At 40.1% G+C, this 14,981-nt stretch overlaps 1 protein-coding gene across 8 annotated transcripts in view; it reads right to left on the bottom strand.

Annotated features, from left to right (window-relative positions):
• The window catches only part of LOC109033309 (proteasome adapter and scaffold protein ECM29), a 480,922-nt gene that overhangs the window by 37,639 nt on the left and 428,302 nt on the right, over positions 1-14,981 (bottom strand). For all 8 annotated transcript variants that reach the window (XM_072306334.1, XM_019045879.2, XM_072306335.1 and 5 more), the window contains 3 exons: positions 8,445-8,575; positions 6,708-6,821; positions 4,368-4,486 (listed from right to left, as the gene is read on the bottom strand). In XM_072306334.1, coding sequence (XP_072162435.1) covers positions 4,368-4,486; positions 6,708-6,821; positions 8,445-8,575 — 364 coding nt within the window. The remainder of the gene's footprint in view (positions 1-4,367; positions 4,487-6,707; positions 6,822-8,444; positions 8,576-14,981) is intronic.

Raw genomic sequence — 14,981 nt, 5'->3', positions numbered from 1 at the left:
ATCAGTCTTGTTTTGTTTTCGTCATTAGATAAAAACATTTCCTGGGTTAAAGTTACTTTCATTTCCTCATGAAAAGCAATTTCATTGACCATTGATTTACTGTACCTTTGGGATCTTTCTGCATTTTTTGTTGACGGTGTGTCACGTGAGTAACCGTCTAAGATAATGAGGCAATTTCTACCAAAATTCCGAAGGACATCTATAAATGTTTAATATCCTAAGGCTTTTTTTGTCCTCCTTCGATTTCGGATACTACTAGACCGATTTTCCTCAGGTTTGTTTTAAACGAAAGCTCTTGACTTTCTAAAATATCTAGCTTTCTTTCCTAAAATATCTCCAGATATTTCTGCTGTCTGGGGCCAGACTGCGCGGTATAATAGAAGTCCACCGTCAAAAATATACTTGCTGTTGCTTGGGGCCTTTTATTCTGGTTTCCGCTCAAAAATGGCGTACAAAGAGGGACAATAGGTACGGAAATAACTCATTATTAAAAAAATCCGCAAGGACCTCTCCCCAAGTCATGAAAATGGAGATGCATTGAAATAATCGCAATGGATCATACGTGATGTCATTTTCGTGGACTTTAAAAGTGTTCCCCGTGTCCATGTCTAAATTTCGGACTATGTTTTCACGTGATAATTTGATTCAGCCAAATTTTTTCTGGGAATTGTTTCTTAGATTCTAAGTCCGACAAGTTCTGAGGTAGACATATTTTTTTTAAATTTACGATCTATTTGAAATCCGTCAATCGACCGTACACAAATATGTAGGGCGATAATTAGGATCAAATTGTCATCAAAATACGTTTCTTGAAAAAATGACCGAAATTTGCGTTTTTCGGCCGAAAAACCGAAATAACTCGTATATTATTGAAATTACGCCAAAAGTAGTTATTTTCTAAATTAAAGTACATAAAATTTCCATTAAAAAGAGTCCAAGATGATTAAGAGCGGATGATAACAAATGCCGTTACAGCGTTGCAAAGTTTCAGGCAAGTATTGAGGTTGAGCAATTTTCGTAAAATTCCCTGCAAAAAGAGAGCTTTCAAGGTCATTAAATCGTAATAAGTGTAAGTATGAATTATAAAAGGAGTGTAATTTTGAGTTCTTGACTTTCAAGAACGGCAGTGGATAAGGAGGGGGGGGGGGGTCCGGTATGAGCGCAGCTGCAGGGTCCTCCGCTCCTCCCCCATTTTCATGGCCCGGGTGCGCCCGGTCGGCCTTCGTTCCCTGGTTATCAGTTTTTCCTTCCTCCACAGGCACCTTTTCCGGCGGAAAAAAACTTGATGTGCCTACGTATAGGTATATTCGCTGATAACAACAATAGCTGCCACCAAGCCAAAGAGACAGGCACTGCTAGCTTGTCAAAAATATAATAGTGGGTCTAAATTTTGAGTCCCTTAAGTTTAAGCGCGCCGACCGCTGTAATCCAATCAGCAGTATGAGGAGTTTAATTTGAATTGAAAACGATGTTGTTCCAATAAACCCTCTCTTATTATTTTGGAGTTATTAAAAAATCAGATGAGGAGCTTCAAAATTTTTAGTTGCACGAACTTCCACCCTATCCACTCTCGCTATTTACCGCAGCAGATGTCATGCGTAAAGTTACTATGTTCACATTTTATAATGCATTTACACCATGTCATGGTTCCCCCTTCGCCTCATTGCCTCTTGTTCCATCCTCGTCAATCTCTTCCTTTCACTGCATGTCATAGTCATTGTCCGAACATTCCGCATCTTCTGGATCATCTACGTCATCCCCTTCTTCTTCCATTAAAAGTGCGTCATATTGACTATTTTCGCACGAGCCATGGCAATACTCGCATAAAAGACTGCAATGAAGGCCTTCCTTCCAAAAACCGCGGGCGCCGCGACTTTCTTCAATGCACTTGCACGAGATCTTGCTTAAAATTTCGCCCGTAGCGGGATTTTCCAAGGTAATGATGGGGATGAGGCCATTTCTGCTATTCTACCACCCCCCAGTCACACGCGTATTTCTTGATGATCATTCATTGCTATGTACTTGAGGATAGGAGCATGAAATGTGGCAGCATCCTCTGAAGATGGAAGACAAGCGAGATTTTGTACATCGTAGAAAATAGTCCGTACATAGCTTTCATACCTAAATTCAGCCAAAGTTTTTTTTCTACTCACCCTTGTAGCCAATCGATCTGAGTAAAAATTATTTTCCTGCTTTACAAATTTCTTCTTGCTTTAAGGCTGATTTTTTAAGCATCTGAGTTGGCTGAGCGGTTCTCCATGGTTGCTAAAAACTTAACTTTGGCTTGTCTGAAGAGTGGTGATATTGTGTCACACCCACTAATGGCATGAATGAACAGTGCGTGTTCGGCTTTCACTTCATTTTGAAGGCTGCCTCGGTTGAAAAGTATTTAAAGAGTCTCACCTTTGCCGGATTTTAGAGGGAAAGCATTTTTGACGTAACGTGACTGAGCTGTAAGGAGGACAAGACGATCAATATATTTTCCTACAATGACAACAATTTCACCCTGTTTTGCCGTTTCCAAGGCCTTTGAAACTATTTGATTGTGTCAGTGACCTCTTCTGCTTGAAACACAGACATGGTTTCAGCCCTGAAACGTTTCATGAGCCTTTGGATCAAACGGGATTTGTTTTTGCCGCTTTTCAGAAAATTTGCTTGTGATGTTACTGGGACCATACTTTCATGGAATTTTATTTCCACTGATGAAGCTTGTCCTCTTCGCCATCTTCCAGGTCTTTACGTGCTGCATCTTATAATATCCTTGGGATAGCCGCCGAAAACGATCACAGAATTAGCGGAACATACTTCGATTTTACGTAGGACACGTGGTTGTTGCATTTGATGAAAATGCCTCATTTTGTCTCCAAATCACTCGATGGAGCAAAAAACGGACATCTATGACATAAGTAGGATTCTTGTCGTCAATTTTATCTACACACCGTGTAAATGTAAAAAACATATCATAGAATGTGGAATTCGCATGCCGTCTGCTAAGTTCAACAAAAGGGTAAAGGGTGAGAATACGACAAAAAATGTTGAGGTTCCTAATCTGATTTTTTATTAGCAGTTACGCCCCGAAATAATAAGAGAGGTTTCATTGGAATAACATCGTTTACAACTCAAATTAAACTTCTAACCCGGAGAACGAAGGCCGACCGGGCGCACCCGGGCCATGAAAATGGGGGAGGAACGGAGGACCCTGCAGCTGCGCTCATACCGGATCCCCCCCCCCCCTTATCCTCTGCCGTTCTTGAAAGTCAAGAACTCAAAATTGCACTCCTTTTATAATTCATACTTACACTTATTACGATTTAATGATTAGTTGCCTTGAGAGCTCTCTTTTTGCAGGGAATGTTACGAAAATTGCTCAACCTCAATACTTGCCTGAAACTTTGCAACGCTGTAACGGCATTTGTTATCATCCGCTCTTAATCATCTTGGACACTTTTTAATGGAAATTTTATGTAATTTAATTTAGAAAATAACTACTTTTGCCGTAATTTCAATAATATACGAGTTATTTCGGTTTTTCGGCCGAAAAACGCAAATTTCGGTCATTTTTTCAAGATGGCGGCTTTGGCTCGCCTCAGATTTGTTCGCAAATGTGAAATTCGGATTCAGCGATAAAAAAATACATAGGAATAGTATATCAGAAAGTTTCCTCAGAAATTGTCTCTACTTCACCCCCTATTGACTGGACTACTGCGCGGCGGCCATTTTGAGGGTCAAGGAGTGCCTGGAAAAGAAAAAGCATAAGAAACTTTTTTTCGCAGAATTTGATGAGAAACATTTTCCTATATGCAACTCGCCATGTCCAACCATTCTCGAGATACAGCCGAAAAACAGATTTTTTTACCTTTTTGCGCGGCTTGGGGGGGGGGGGGGGGGCTAAGCACAAGGGATATCAATGTGGACTTTTAGCCTGTGCCTCATTGGACCCTAACAAGCAACTTTAACCAATAATCGCTTGAATGGGAATTTTTCCCCCTAATCCGGGATTTTTGATCTAATTTGACTGGACTACTGGTGAGGAACTGAGTTAGAAAGAAATCCGTGACACCATGCCTCCTATAAAATCACGCCTCTGGTTCGTTCAAAAGTTTTCTCTCTCTAGATTACACGAAAGAGAAACGAATTTTAAGCTTGTGCATTCCAACACCTCTATAGATCTTAATTCCTCGGCCAGCGAGATCCCGAATCCTTCGAATAGAATTGCAATGCCGTTTCTTGGAAAAAAAAGTTTTCTCCTGGAGATTTGAAAAATTACAATAGAAAGGAAGTTCCTCTCCTTGATCCATTGACAGAACTATTTTTGGGGAGTAATTAAGGGCCGAAACGGAAATACTGAAAATATAGATCAACTTTACCTTTCCATATTGTTCTGCGGCTTTCCTTCTACAGCACTGAATAATGCTGGAAGTAGGTCCAGCTGCTCCTCGACGCTCATTCGTGGGAACCCTACTTTGATATAAATAATGGTGAAGTTCTGAAAACAAAAATATGAAGTATAAAAGATATTAATTTTCGATTATTTTTTTAATGTTAATCATTTATTTTTTTACTAATATTAATCTGATTTCAGTTATCTGTTAATAGATTTCCTTCTCAATTTCAATGATTTTTTAATACCTGCCAGATAATTTTTATAGAAGTCAAGGACCAAGGGCCAGCAAGGGTAACCTTCCCCCATCCCCCTTGGGAATTTTGAAGATGGTGATTTTCTTGAATAAGATTGACAGGTAGAATAAGATTTTTTTGTTTACGCGAATTTTATCGTGGTGGTGGGAAGTAAGCCCTCTCCCCTGAGCTTCCCGAAATTGCTCAGAATTCCGACTCTTCCGCGGATTTTCCTATTTTTTTCTAAAAGGCTCGATTTTAGAGCGAAATTTCACACAACCAATCTGAAGGCTAATGAAATTTCATTGTAGAAAGGTTAGGAGTGACTTTGGCCATGACCCGTGGCAACCCGAAATTGAAGGGGGGAGGGGCGTCTTAAAAAGTCAAAATATCTCAAATTCCAGCGAACATGACGGTTTCGCCGCGATTTCTCGCCAATAACGCGGAGAAGATCGGCAATCTCGTAAAGTTGGTGGACCGTCCTCCTGCTACTTGTTCCAAACGAACTGATTTGGGGCCTTGATCTAGAACTTTTAATTAATAATGGCGTTCCAGTCACCACACCAGCGGACATAAACAGAGAGACTGAGCTGTTGGTAGAACAAATCAAAAACTGTGCGATGGCTAACAATCCAACTGCAGTCAACAATTCTCGCCTGTACGCTATCTCCAAAGAACTACTCAATTTAATAAGATCAAAACGTAAACATGTCAATTCAACCAAAAAAAATGGGAAAATGGCACCCACCGACTCGGATTTTGTTATATATTTTTTTACTTTATCTATAGATCAATCTAAGAGAAAGTACCAATTTTTAGCTCTATATGGCGAATACTTTTTGAGAAAAACATTTTCGAAGTTTTATCGCCTTTCATAAAAAATACACTTTCCAGATTTCAAAAACGGCAGTACTTTGCCTTCGAAAAAGCCTCATAATTTTTTTAGTTTTTAAGATTTTAAGCTGAAATTTGGCACACTGGTCCGTGGTACTATGTATTCGAAGGGGAAAATTCCCACTAGGACCTAACATACCCTGGAGCACAAAACGAGTCGAACATACCCCTTTTTTGCCCTGATTTTTGGCTGTAGTACCTTGATCCCTTAAAATGAGCATAACCATGTAAGCTAACAACATATTTTCATTTTTTTTGGTGAAAGTCATCGTTAAGATGTGCTCTGACAGTACATGAAATAAAAATTCTGGGTATTTCACTTTTTCTCTGTCAAATCGCCCTTAATAGCAAAAAATGCATGAAAAAGCAAAAAAACACACTTTTTGCTCCTCCTGTAGGATCATTATGAAGCAGCGTGCCAAATGCCGTAGAACCCGCACTTTTCGCCAAAATCGGCCTCCAGACCCATTTTGAGGCAAGTAGTGGACCCCGAAATAGACCGAAACTGACCAAACCATGATGCATTCCGTAAAATATTTCAATGAACAAAAAAGCGCAGACTTGAGGAATTTCAGGGTGGGCCCAAAAATGGCCCTTATCAATACCCCTCCTTTCTTATATAAGAGTGACAATTTTTAGGAGAAAAGAATAGGGAAACTTGAGAACTAAGAAGAGAACCCCAAGTTCAAATTCTAGGTTGAAAAGAGAATAAAAAAGAAAGAGTTGGACTAAACCGCTGGTCCATCACCATTTCTACACAGTGGCCTGTGAAACTTCGAAGGATGAAAAAATAGTAATTTGGTTGTTTACAGGCGGAATAGGATGATGCTCAGTATCTAAGGGTTATTTGTCACAACAGGAAAAAATGAGGCATCAGCGTTAAAAAATAATAAACTATTTTGAAGATAGCGATCTCAAAATGGCAAAAAATATGTATTTAGTCTATTTACCAACGAATTTGGCTCAAGCATAGTTCTCAGGAGCTCAAGAGTTTAGGGTTGGACACACGTTCAAAGTGAAGCTCTGCAGTGATGGCTGTTTTGTCAAGTATTGCGCATCTGTGTCGCAAAGAGGAGCGGCCCGCTCTCCTTTGGAGGTAATCGATGGCAACACTTTGCTAAACAGCCACCACTTTAGAACTTCACTCTGAACGTACGTCCAGGCCTTACGTGAGTGATATTGTGAAAAATTCAAACCTGAACAAATGAAGAAGTAGTATTACGATAGGTATCTAATAGTTCCAGTAATGGTAGCTGCATCGTTTTGTATGTTTTCAATCTTTTGTTCAAGTGAGTGAGGAGTTCAACAACCTGCAATGTTCCAGTGACGGTAAAATTAAAAAGGATGAACAGACTTCCCTAAAATGTTTCCATGAGTACAAAGGAAAAAATAAACTGCACATGAGTTCAAGCGCCATGCATAGAACTCATGGTTTTCACACTTGGACTGTACCGGGTGTTTCTGAGCACCCGTCCACCATCTTTTTATCGGATACAGCCTAAAATTTAGCTTCAGGATGAAAACTATTACGGGTGAATCAACCCCAAATATAAAAATATGAAAATATTTTCAGCTCCCTAAAACCTCATTGGGGGGGGGGGGGGGTGTTAAGGGGGGTACCCCCCGTTTCTCGCATACTTCAAATAGGAGGGTATGTTTTGACTTGGCATTTAAATTCTTTGGCAAAAAAAGAAACTTTTAGTTCTTTGCTTTTTTTCCTGAACCTCCATTGTTTGGAGTTACGGGGCATTTTTTGGGCAAATTTCAATTAGACACTGTAGGTGTTAAAATCCGATTTTCAAAATCTAAAAGTACCCAGAAAGAAGCGGTCAATATCTTTCTATAACTTCTGTACACCCAAAATTGTGGAGGCAACGACTCCCCAAAAATTTTGGGGCATTGGGGGACCGTAAGTCTAAAATTTCAAACAACAAGGATATATTTTGACTTCAGATTTGGATTCTACGCAAAAATTTACCTACAACTGTTATGAAGTATGGCCTATTTGCCCCCCAGAACCCCATTTCCCCATGAGAAGCCCTGCATTTTTGGAGGAAAAATGAGGCAAAAACTTTTTGGGGCAAATAGGCCAAACGTCATAGCAATTCTACTTAACTTTTCGCATCGAATCCAAATCTGAAGTCAAAACATACCCTAGTTGTTTAAAATTTTCGACTTACAGTCCTCCAAAGCCCTAAAATTTTTGGTGGGTCGTGGACCCCATAATTTTGGATCAACAGGGATCTTGTGGCAGATCAATAAAAAGGTATTGACTTCTTCTCCCAGAACACTTTCAGATTTTGGGAATCGGATGATTTTAACGCCTACGATGTCTAATCGAAATTAGCCCAAAAAATGCCCCAAAATGCCCTGTAACTCCAAAAAATTGAGGTTTCGGGAAAAAAAGCGTGGAACAAATAGTTCTTATTTTTGGGAATAGAATTGGAATCCAAAGTTGAAACTTACTATTCCTATTTGAAATATGCGAGAAACAGGGAGAACCCCCCCCCCCCATGGGCTTTTAGGGGGCTGAAAATATTTTCACTGAATTCTTTGCGGTTGATTTACGCCAAATGTGTTTCATCCCGAAGCTCAATTCTCGGCAGTTTCCGAGAAAAAGATAGTGGACGGGTGCTCTGGGACACCCAGAATAATGAATTCATTTATTAAATTGTTCCGTGATATCAATGTCATTGTTTTTACTGGGGAATTTTGAGTCATCTATTCAAAAATTTGATGGCAGTTTGATTCACAGTTATTGCAAATTTATAGAGTATAGATATTGTCCTTTCTTATCTTTTACTTTTTTCTCCCCGCAAATGGGCATATAAATTTCCTTTAAATGTTTAAGGTGACGCGATGTAACAAAACTTCGTTGTAATCTCTTAAAACCCTTTACACCTGTTTTAAAAGAAGCAACATCATTTTCTTACCTTGTTTCGCACAGTGTCATGCGAGGTAGACAATTTGAGAAGAACTGGAGCCAAAAATTTAGATATACAATTTGCTAACTGTTCCTCTGAATCAGCAGATCCTACTCTCAGAAAAACACGTTCCAAGAGCACTGAAACACGAAAATACCTTTGAATCGTTTAAAAGTGGAACATTCTGGAAAACATGTAAATTGATGAGAAAACGAAGAAAAAGTTCACCATTGGAAACCCTCAAGAATTCAGTATTTCCAGAATGAAGAAATTGTAGGTACATGAAAAGAGATTATTCCATCTGCTATTGGTGCTAGGACCAGAACGAAATATTATTGTCTTTGTAGGTACTCCACAGCATGGTTTGGGATACTAAAAAATGGTCGAATTTTTTTATCTGGCCCCCCTTGTGGTTGGGAGGCGGGGGGGGGGGGGCGGCTTATTCAGTTGCCCACGGTCATTTTTTCACCAGAGCGACGATTTTTGCCGCCATCTTGAGTTTGAGAGCACTTCTGAAGTCACCGAACTTTTTCTATGTGAAATTCGAAGTCTACTACCGAAAGTTACGGTGGTCCAACTTAAAATGGGAATTTTCTTTCCTCGCCTAGTAAACCACGACGCCCCCTAAATTTGTTCTATTCCATCCTAATATGATGTTTGCTGAATGTTTTCGCTCTCCGACAATATTAAGACGTGCCACCGTGAGCTGGAAATCTCCAAAAAATTACATTAATTTAAATGGGGCGAAAAAAGGCTGATCTTCGGTAGTTCGTTTCTCGGCTATGAAATGCACCTAAATGAAAAAAGAAAAAAAAATAGACCTTTACTGAAGGGGGTGCCTAAAGGCCTATTGTGAATGAGGAAATCACACATTCGAGCCATGGGGGAGGGGGGGGGGGGTTAGGGTCACGGCAGAGCCGATTCATTGGTGCCAGGGCACCGCGCAAGGCGTCTTGCGCTGGGGTAATCCACTCTGGGAAACATCGGAAAACGGGACCGCGGCGCTCCCTAAAGGAGGGGTATCGACAAGGGCCTCTTTTGCCTCCCCCCCCCCCTTGGAAGGCCTTTTTTGGCCCCATCTAGAATCTGGGAATTTGTGCGAGTTTTTCAAGTTGATTCAATGTAGTTTACGGAAATAATCATGATTCGATCCATAGGCCACTGGATACGTGTTAAACGGTTGCCTGAACATATGTCTGCAGGCGTATTTTAGCGAAAATGCGTGTTTTTCTATCACCCCGAGGTGTTTTTGACACCGAGCGCATCGTCTAACTAAAACGAGCTTTTGATATGTTAACAAGGAGGCTTTAGAACACGTTTCAACCCTGGTTTGGTTTTAGTTAGATGATGCCTATAAAATGTGTCCTAAAGCCTCCTTGATAACATATCAAAAGCTCGTTTTAGTTAGACGATGGCGCTCGGTGTCAAAAAAGCCTTGGAGTGAGAGAAAAACACGCATTTTCGCTAAAATACACCTGCAGACGTACGTTTAGGCAACCGTTTAATACGTTTCCAGTGGCCTATGGACCGAATCATGATTATTTCCGTAAACTACATTGACTAAACTTGGAAAACCCGCATAAAAAAGGAGTATCGTTTTGGGCCTTTTCCGGCCACACCTGGATTTTGCTGAACGTTTCATAATTTCAAAGTACTAGTCCTAAGTAGACTCTTTGCCAAATATTTCACCGAACGGAGCCCATGCAAAGGTGCAGCAACGACTCAAACCCAAAATCCTGGCATCGAAAAATAGTTATTTTCGTCGACTTTTTCGGCTGTTATCACTCTTCCAACGCATGATTCCAATGTATTTTTTTGCGTACTTTCCGTTTCTGGCGTTTAAAAAGGTCTCCAATAAATTTTTAAGGGGCCTTACGGTCCATTGATGCTATTTCTGGCCCATTTTGAGGGGTTTTTTCAATTTCACACACGAACTCAATTTAAACTGAGAACCGCATATGTGTTGAAAAGATCACAAAATAATGAATAAAAAATGTTAAGTGAAACTTTTTTCTACGTTGCCAATTTTCGAGAAAAATCGTTTTAAAGAGCCGAACACGGCCAAAATTTGATAAATTGCCACACCTAAGGTTCAAGAAAGAGGGGTACAACTTTTATATTGACGCACGTAACAGCTCTTAATCATACATACAACATATCAAAAAAGTATAGTTGTACCTGGATTCCCACGATGTGAAAATTGACCGGGATGCAGGGCCAGATTTACCTACTTGCTGCCCATGGGTCGCCTGTATTTTGCCGCCTCCTACTCATTCGGATCGAAACATCGATAAAAACCATCAAGTGAACGTGCCGGAGGGGGAGGGAGTGGTGCATAAGACGCGTTTACTCGTGTTGGGCACATTTTTTTCGAAAGCCCTGCCAACACTACTAGCTAAAGTTCACGGAACTTTGCGCGAAAGTTAAGTTCCGTAAACCTATCTCTGTGTGAACAAGGCCTTCCATTTGTAAGAAATGAACGTAAAAATTATACAAGAACAAACATAAATGTGGTTTAATAAGTTTCACTTCCGCCGCCGCGCCGCGCTGACCGCACTGTGTTTGGCGCAATGCGTGAAATATTCCAACAGTCCTGTAGGCGCTATGCGTTTCACGCCGACCGCTTCTGAATGCACTGTGTTTGACGCAATGTGTGAAGTATTCATGCAGTCTTGTGGGTGTTAATGTGTAACATGCCGACCGTCGCACAGTGGATTGAGTCAATTAGAGAGGTCGGCCATGAAATTTTTGACAAAAACTGAAAATTTTGATGTATATTTCGTCACATTTTAAAGTTCACGGGATGATACTGGAAGAAAATTTCAGGAGAGAACCAATGGAACGACTTGCAGAACATCAGATTTTTGTGTAAACGGAGGTATAAGCGTTTAAAGTTTCCGAATTATGTCCGACCTCTCTCATTGACACGATTCACCGTGCGCCTTGCTGAGGGCTTCTCCTTTTCGCGCCGCGCCGCTCCATGCCAAATTGCGAGTTGGGTTTTTCTCTTAACTCGACTAATCAAAGGTGCTGTCTCTTGTGTCACCGAAACACGCTTTTCTCGTTCGTAATTTTTGCCGCCCCCTAAATTTGCAGCCACGGGCCGCGACCCATGTGGCCACTCCCTTGATCCGGCCCTGCCAGGATGTCGTGCTTAGCAGTCTTTTTTTACTTGAAGATAGCTCTTCTGGATGTTTTTCGATCTTACAACATCGGTCTTTCGGTGTTAGTCACCCTCCATGGGTGTGTACTGTAAGGTGAGGTCGGGTAACTGGGCCATATCCTCTGTATTTCTACCCTATTAATGCTAAAATTGTTTTCACAGTTGGTATACCTTCATTGTAACGTAAGCCATCTAGTGAAACATGTATACATAACCATAGAAAATTTTTTTTTCGGTGAATGGTGAAGTGCCGAAAGTTGAACAGCTTTTTTCTCAAAACAATGCCAGAGGTGGTCCCGGACAGAGCCTCATATCTCACTCCAAGTAAATATTTGATTCAACATTGATATTTCCTCTTCATGTATGATGTATTTGTGTAAAGGCCTCGATAGACGATCAAATTCCGATCAAAGTAGACATGCTGATGACTGGTGGTCACCATCTACCATCTCGATAGACGATCAAATTCCGATCAAAGTAGACATGGCTGATGATCTGAGATGGTCACCATCTACCATCAAATTTTGACGGGCCGTTCACTTTTTTGATCAAGGTAAGATTAGACCGGAGTACCACCATTCATCATTCTCTGCTACAGGAAACATTTCTGCCAAGTTTTCATTTTAAAATGAAGCAAATTAATGAATTTCAGACTGATGACTCCCGACACTTTGATGCTACTTTGATCGGAATTGGCTCGGGAATTTGATCGTCTGTGCAGGCCTTAATGCTCGAGCAATTTCAACATTATTGGATGAAATCACTGGCTGCAAAGGGTTGATGCCCAGTTACCTTGAAAATTTCCCCTTCGTGGGGTAACTGGGCAGGTGCCACCTGCCCCGTTCAAATCTTAAGTAAATTTTTTTATTTCATTCCATTCAGCCAAAATATCATTCATGAACTTCGTCCTATGTAGAGTCCCTTTATACCCAGAGTTAAGACAACTCGATTAGGTATCAACTGACTGGTAGCCGGCCTTGGCTGGCCATGGAGGCACAAACGAGTGCACCCAAACGAACAATATTGAGGGATAAGGATAAGGAATCCTGCGATGTCTGTCATCCAAAAACAACAACATCAACAAAATTGATCAATTAAAAAGAAAATGAGATTGGTTTGTGAATAATTTCTTAATCTATTTTCATTTTGGACCGATGGAAATAACAATTTACTCTTGATAAACCACAATTAGGTAATATTTTCATTATTTTTGTTCACATTCAAGTCACCGCCATCTTGATGCTTTCGTTTGTGACTCCAGGAGCGAGAACCAATCAGAATTGGATTTTTTTTAGGCAAATTTCAGCCCAACCAAAAGTGAGTTGTAACTCTGGGTGTGAAGGGACTCTAGTCCTATAATGAATTTAATAACACCTAAAGTTACATTGCTCAGACAGGAACTTTTTGGCGCTTTACTCTACCGTAATCAGCCTTGCGGCCTAAGTTTTTTTATTTACTTTTTAAACATTTATCATCCTCAATCTCACTGAAACTGGCCGAACAGTGTCCTGAAATATAATGAAAATAATTTGCCCCTCAAAAATTAAGGGGGGGGGGGGAGTCCAGTTACCCCACGACATTGGGTAACTGGGTAAAAAAAAACTGGAACTTTTTGAAAATTTGTGGGAGAAAATTGAAAGATTAAATTCGACTTTTGACTCATCCTATATTTAGACTAGGTACTGTGCGTAATAAAAAAAATACAAAAGTAGAGTCTACCTACTGTCAATACAATGATGGGGAAAAAATAATGAATTCGAAATTTTGACATTTTTCTCCGAACTCTTACCCAGTTACCCCACCTCACCTTATGTATTTCTCTACATAATTTTCATTTCTGGTCGTAAAAATGGCTTCCTGTGAACTTTAAAAGGCCTGACGGTCCATTGTTGCCAATTTTGATCAGTTTGTAGGGGTTTTTGCTGGTTTACATGTGTAAAACTTACTGTAATCTAAAAACCGTGTACATTTTCGGAAAGAACGTAAAAAATACAGATTAGTGTGCTTCGTAACTTTGACCTGAGTTGCCAAATTTTCGAGAAAAATCGTTCTGAAGTGCCAAAAATGCCAAAAATTTGATTCGTCATCACGTCGAAGGTTCTAAGAAGTGAATTTCAAGTTTTCTTTCAGACAAAAAAGAGAAAAGTTACGAAGCACATTATGTATGTACTTATTTGTTTACATTCTTTCCGAAAATGTACACGGTTTTAAGATTAAATTAAGTTTTACACATGTGAACTTGTAAAAACCCCTAAAAACTGGTAAAAATTGGCAACAACAGACCGTTATGCCTTTTAAAATTCATAGGAAGGCATTTGTATGGCCAGAAATGAAAATTACATAGAAAAATACATACAGGGTGATCCAAAAGTCCCTTCCCCCTCTAACTTTTTACCTAATTGAGATAAAGATGAAACTAAGAAACTTGGGGGATATTCCAAGGTCAAAGGGAGCTACTTTTTGGCCCCCCTAAAATTTTCAGGGGGCCTCCTTGGAGGGGCAACGGCCCCAATTTTCAATTTTCAAATGGGAAGACCCCCTTTGTGATAGCTCGTTCGAAAGAGCATAAAAAAAGAAAACTTTTCGCGCAAACCCGAAGTCAATATCTCAAACCGTTTCAAATTGACGGCCGGTTAAAGTTCAAAATGGCCGAAAATTCACACCGGTTATTTGTCGATGGATTTGCGCGGAAATTGGTAGGTAGGGGTATTTTGACACGAGAAAAACGAATTTGACGTTAGATTTTCAAAAATAACGAAATTTCCAAAATGGCCGCCGGTTAAAGTTCAAAATGACCAAAAATTGATTTTTTTAGAAATCTAAGTTCAAATTTGTTCATCTTATGCCAAAATATTCTCAAATTCCAAGTTTTAGGCAAATACATCAGGAAAAAACCGAGGTGAAAATTTTCGGCCATTTTAAAATTTAACCGGCGGCCATTTTAGAAATTTTGTTTTCTTTGAAAATCTAACGTCAAACTCGTTTTTCTCGTGTCAAAATACCCCTGCATACCGATTTTCGCGCAAATCCATCGACAAATAACTGGTGTGAATTTTCGGCCATTTTGAACTTTAACCGGCCATCAATTTCAAACGGTTTGAGATATTGACTTCGGAACTGCGTGAAAAGTTTTCTTTTTGTAAGCTCTTTTGAACGAGCTATCACAAAGAGGGTCTTCCCATTTGAAAATTAAAAGTTAAGGGCCGTTGCCCCCCCAAGGGGGGCCCCCTTGAAAATTTTAGGGGGGCCAAAAAGTAGGTCCCTTTGACCTAGGAATATCCCCCAGGTTTCAAATCTTTCCCTCAGTTAGGTAAAAAGTTATAGGGGGTGGAAGGGACTTTTGGATCACCCTGTATAGTACACACCCATGAATGGTGACTATG

The sequence above is a fragment of the Bemisia tabaci genome, chromosome 1, assembly GCF_918797505.1.
Source record: "Bemisia tabaci chromosome 1, PGI_BMITA_v3".
NCBI lineage: Eukaryota > Metazoa > Arthropoda > Insecta > Hemiptera > Aleyrodidae > Bemisia > Bemisia tabaci.
Note: the sequence above shows the minus strand (reverse complement) of the source record. Positions and strands in the feature narration are given on the sequence as shown.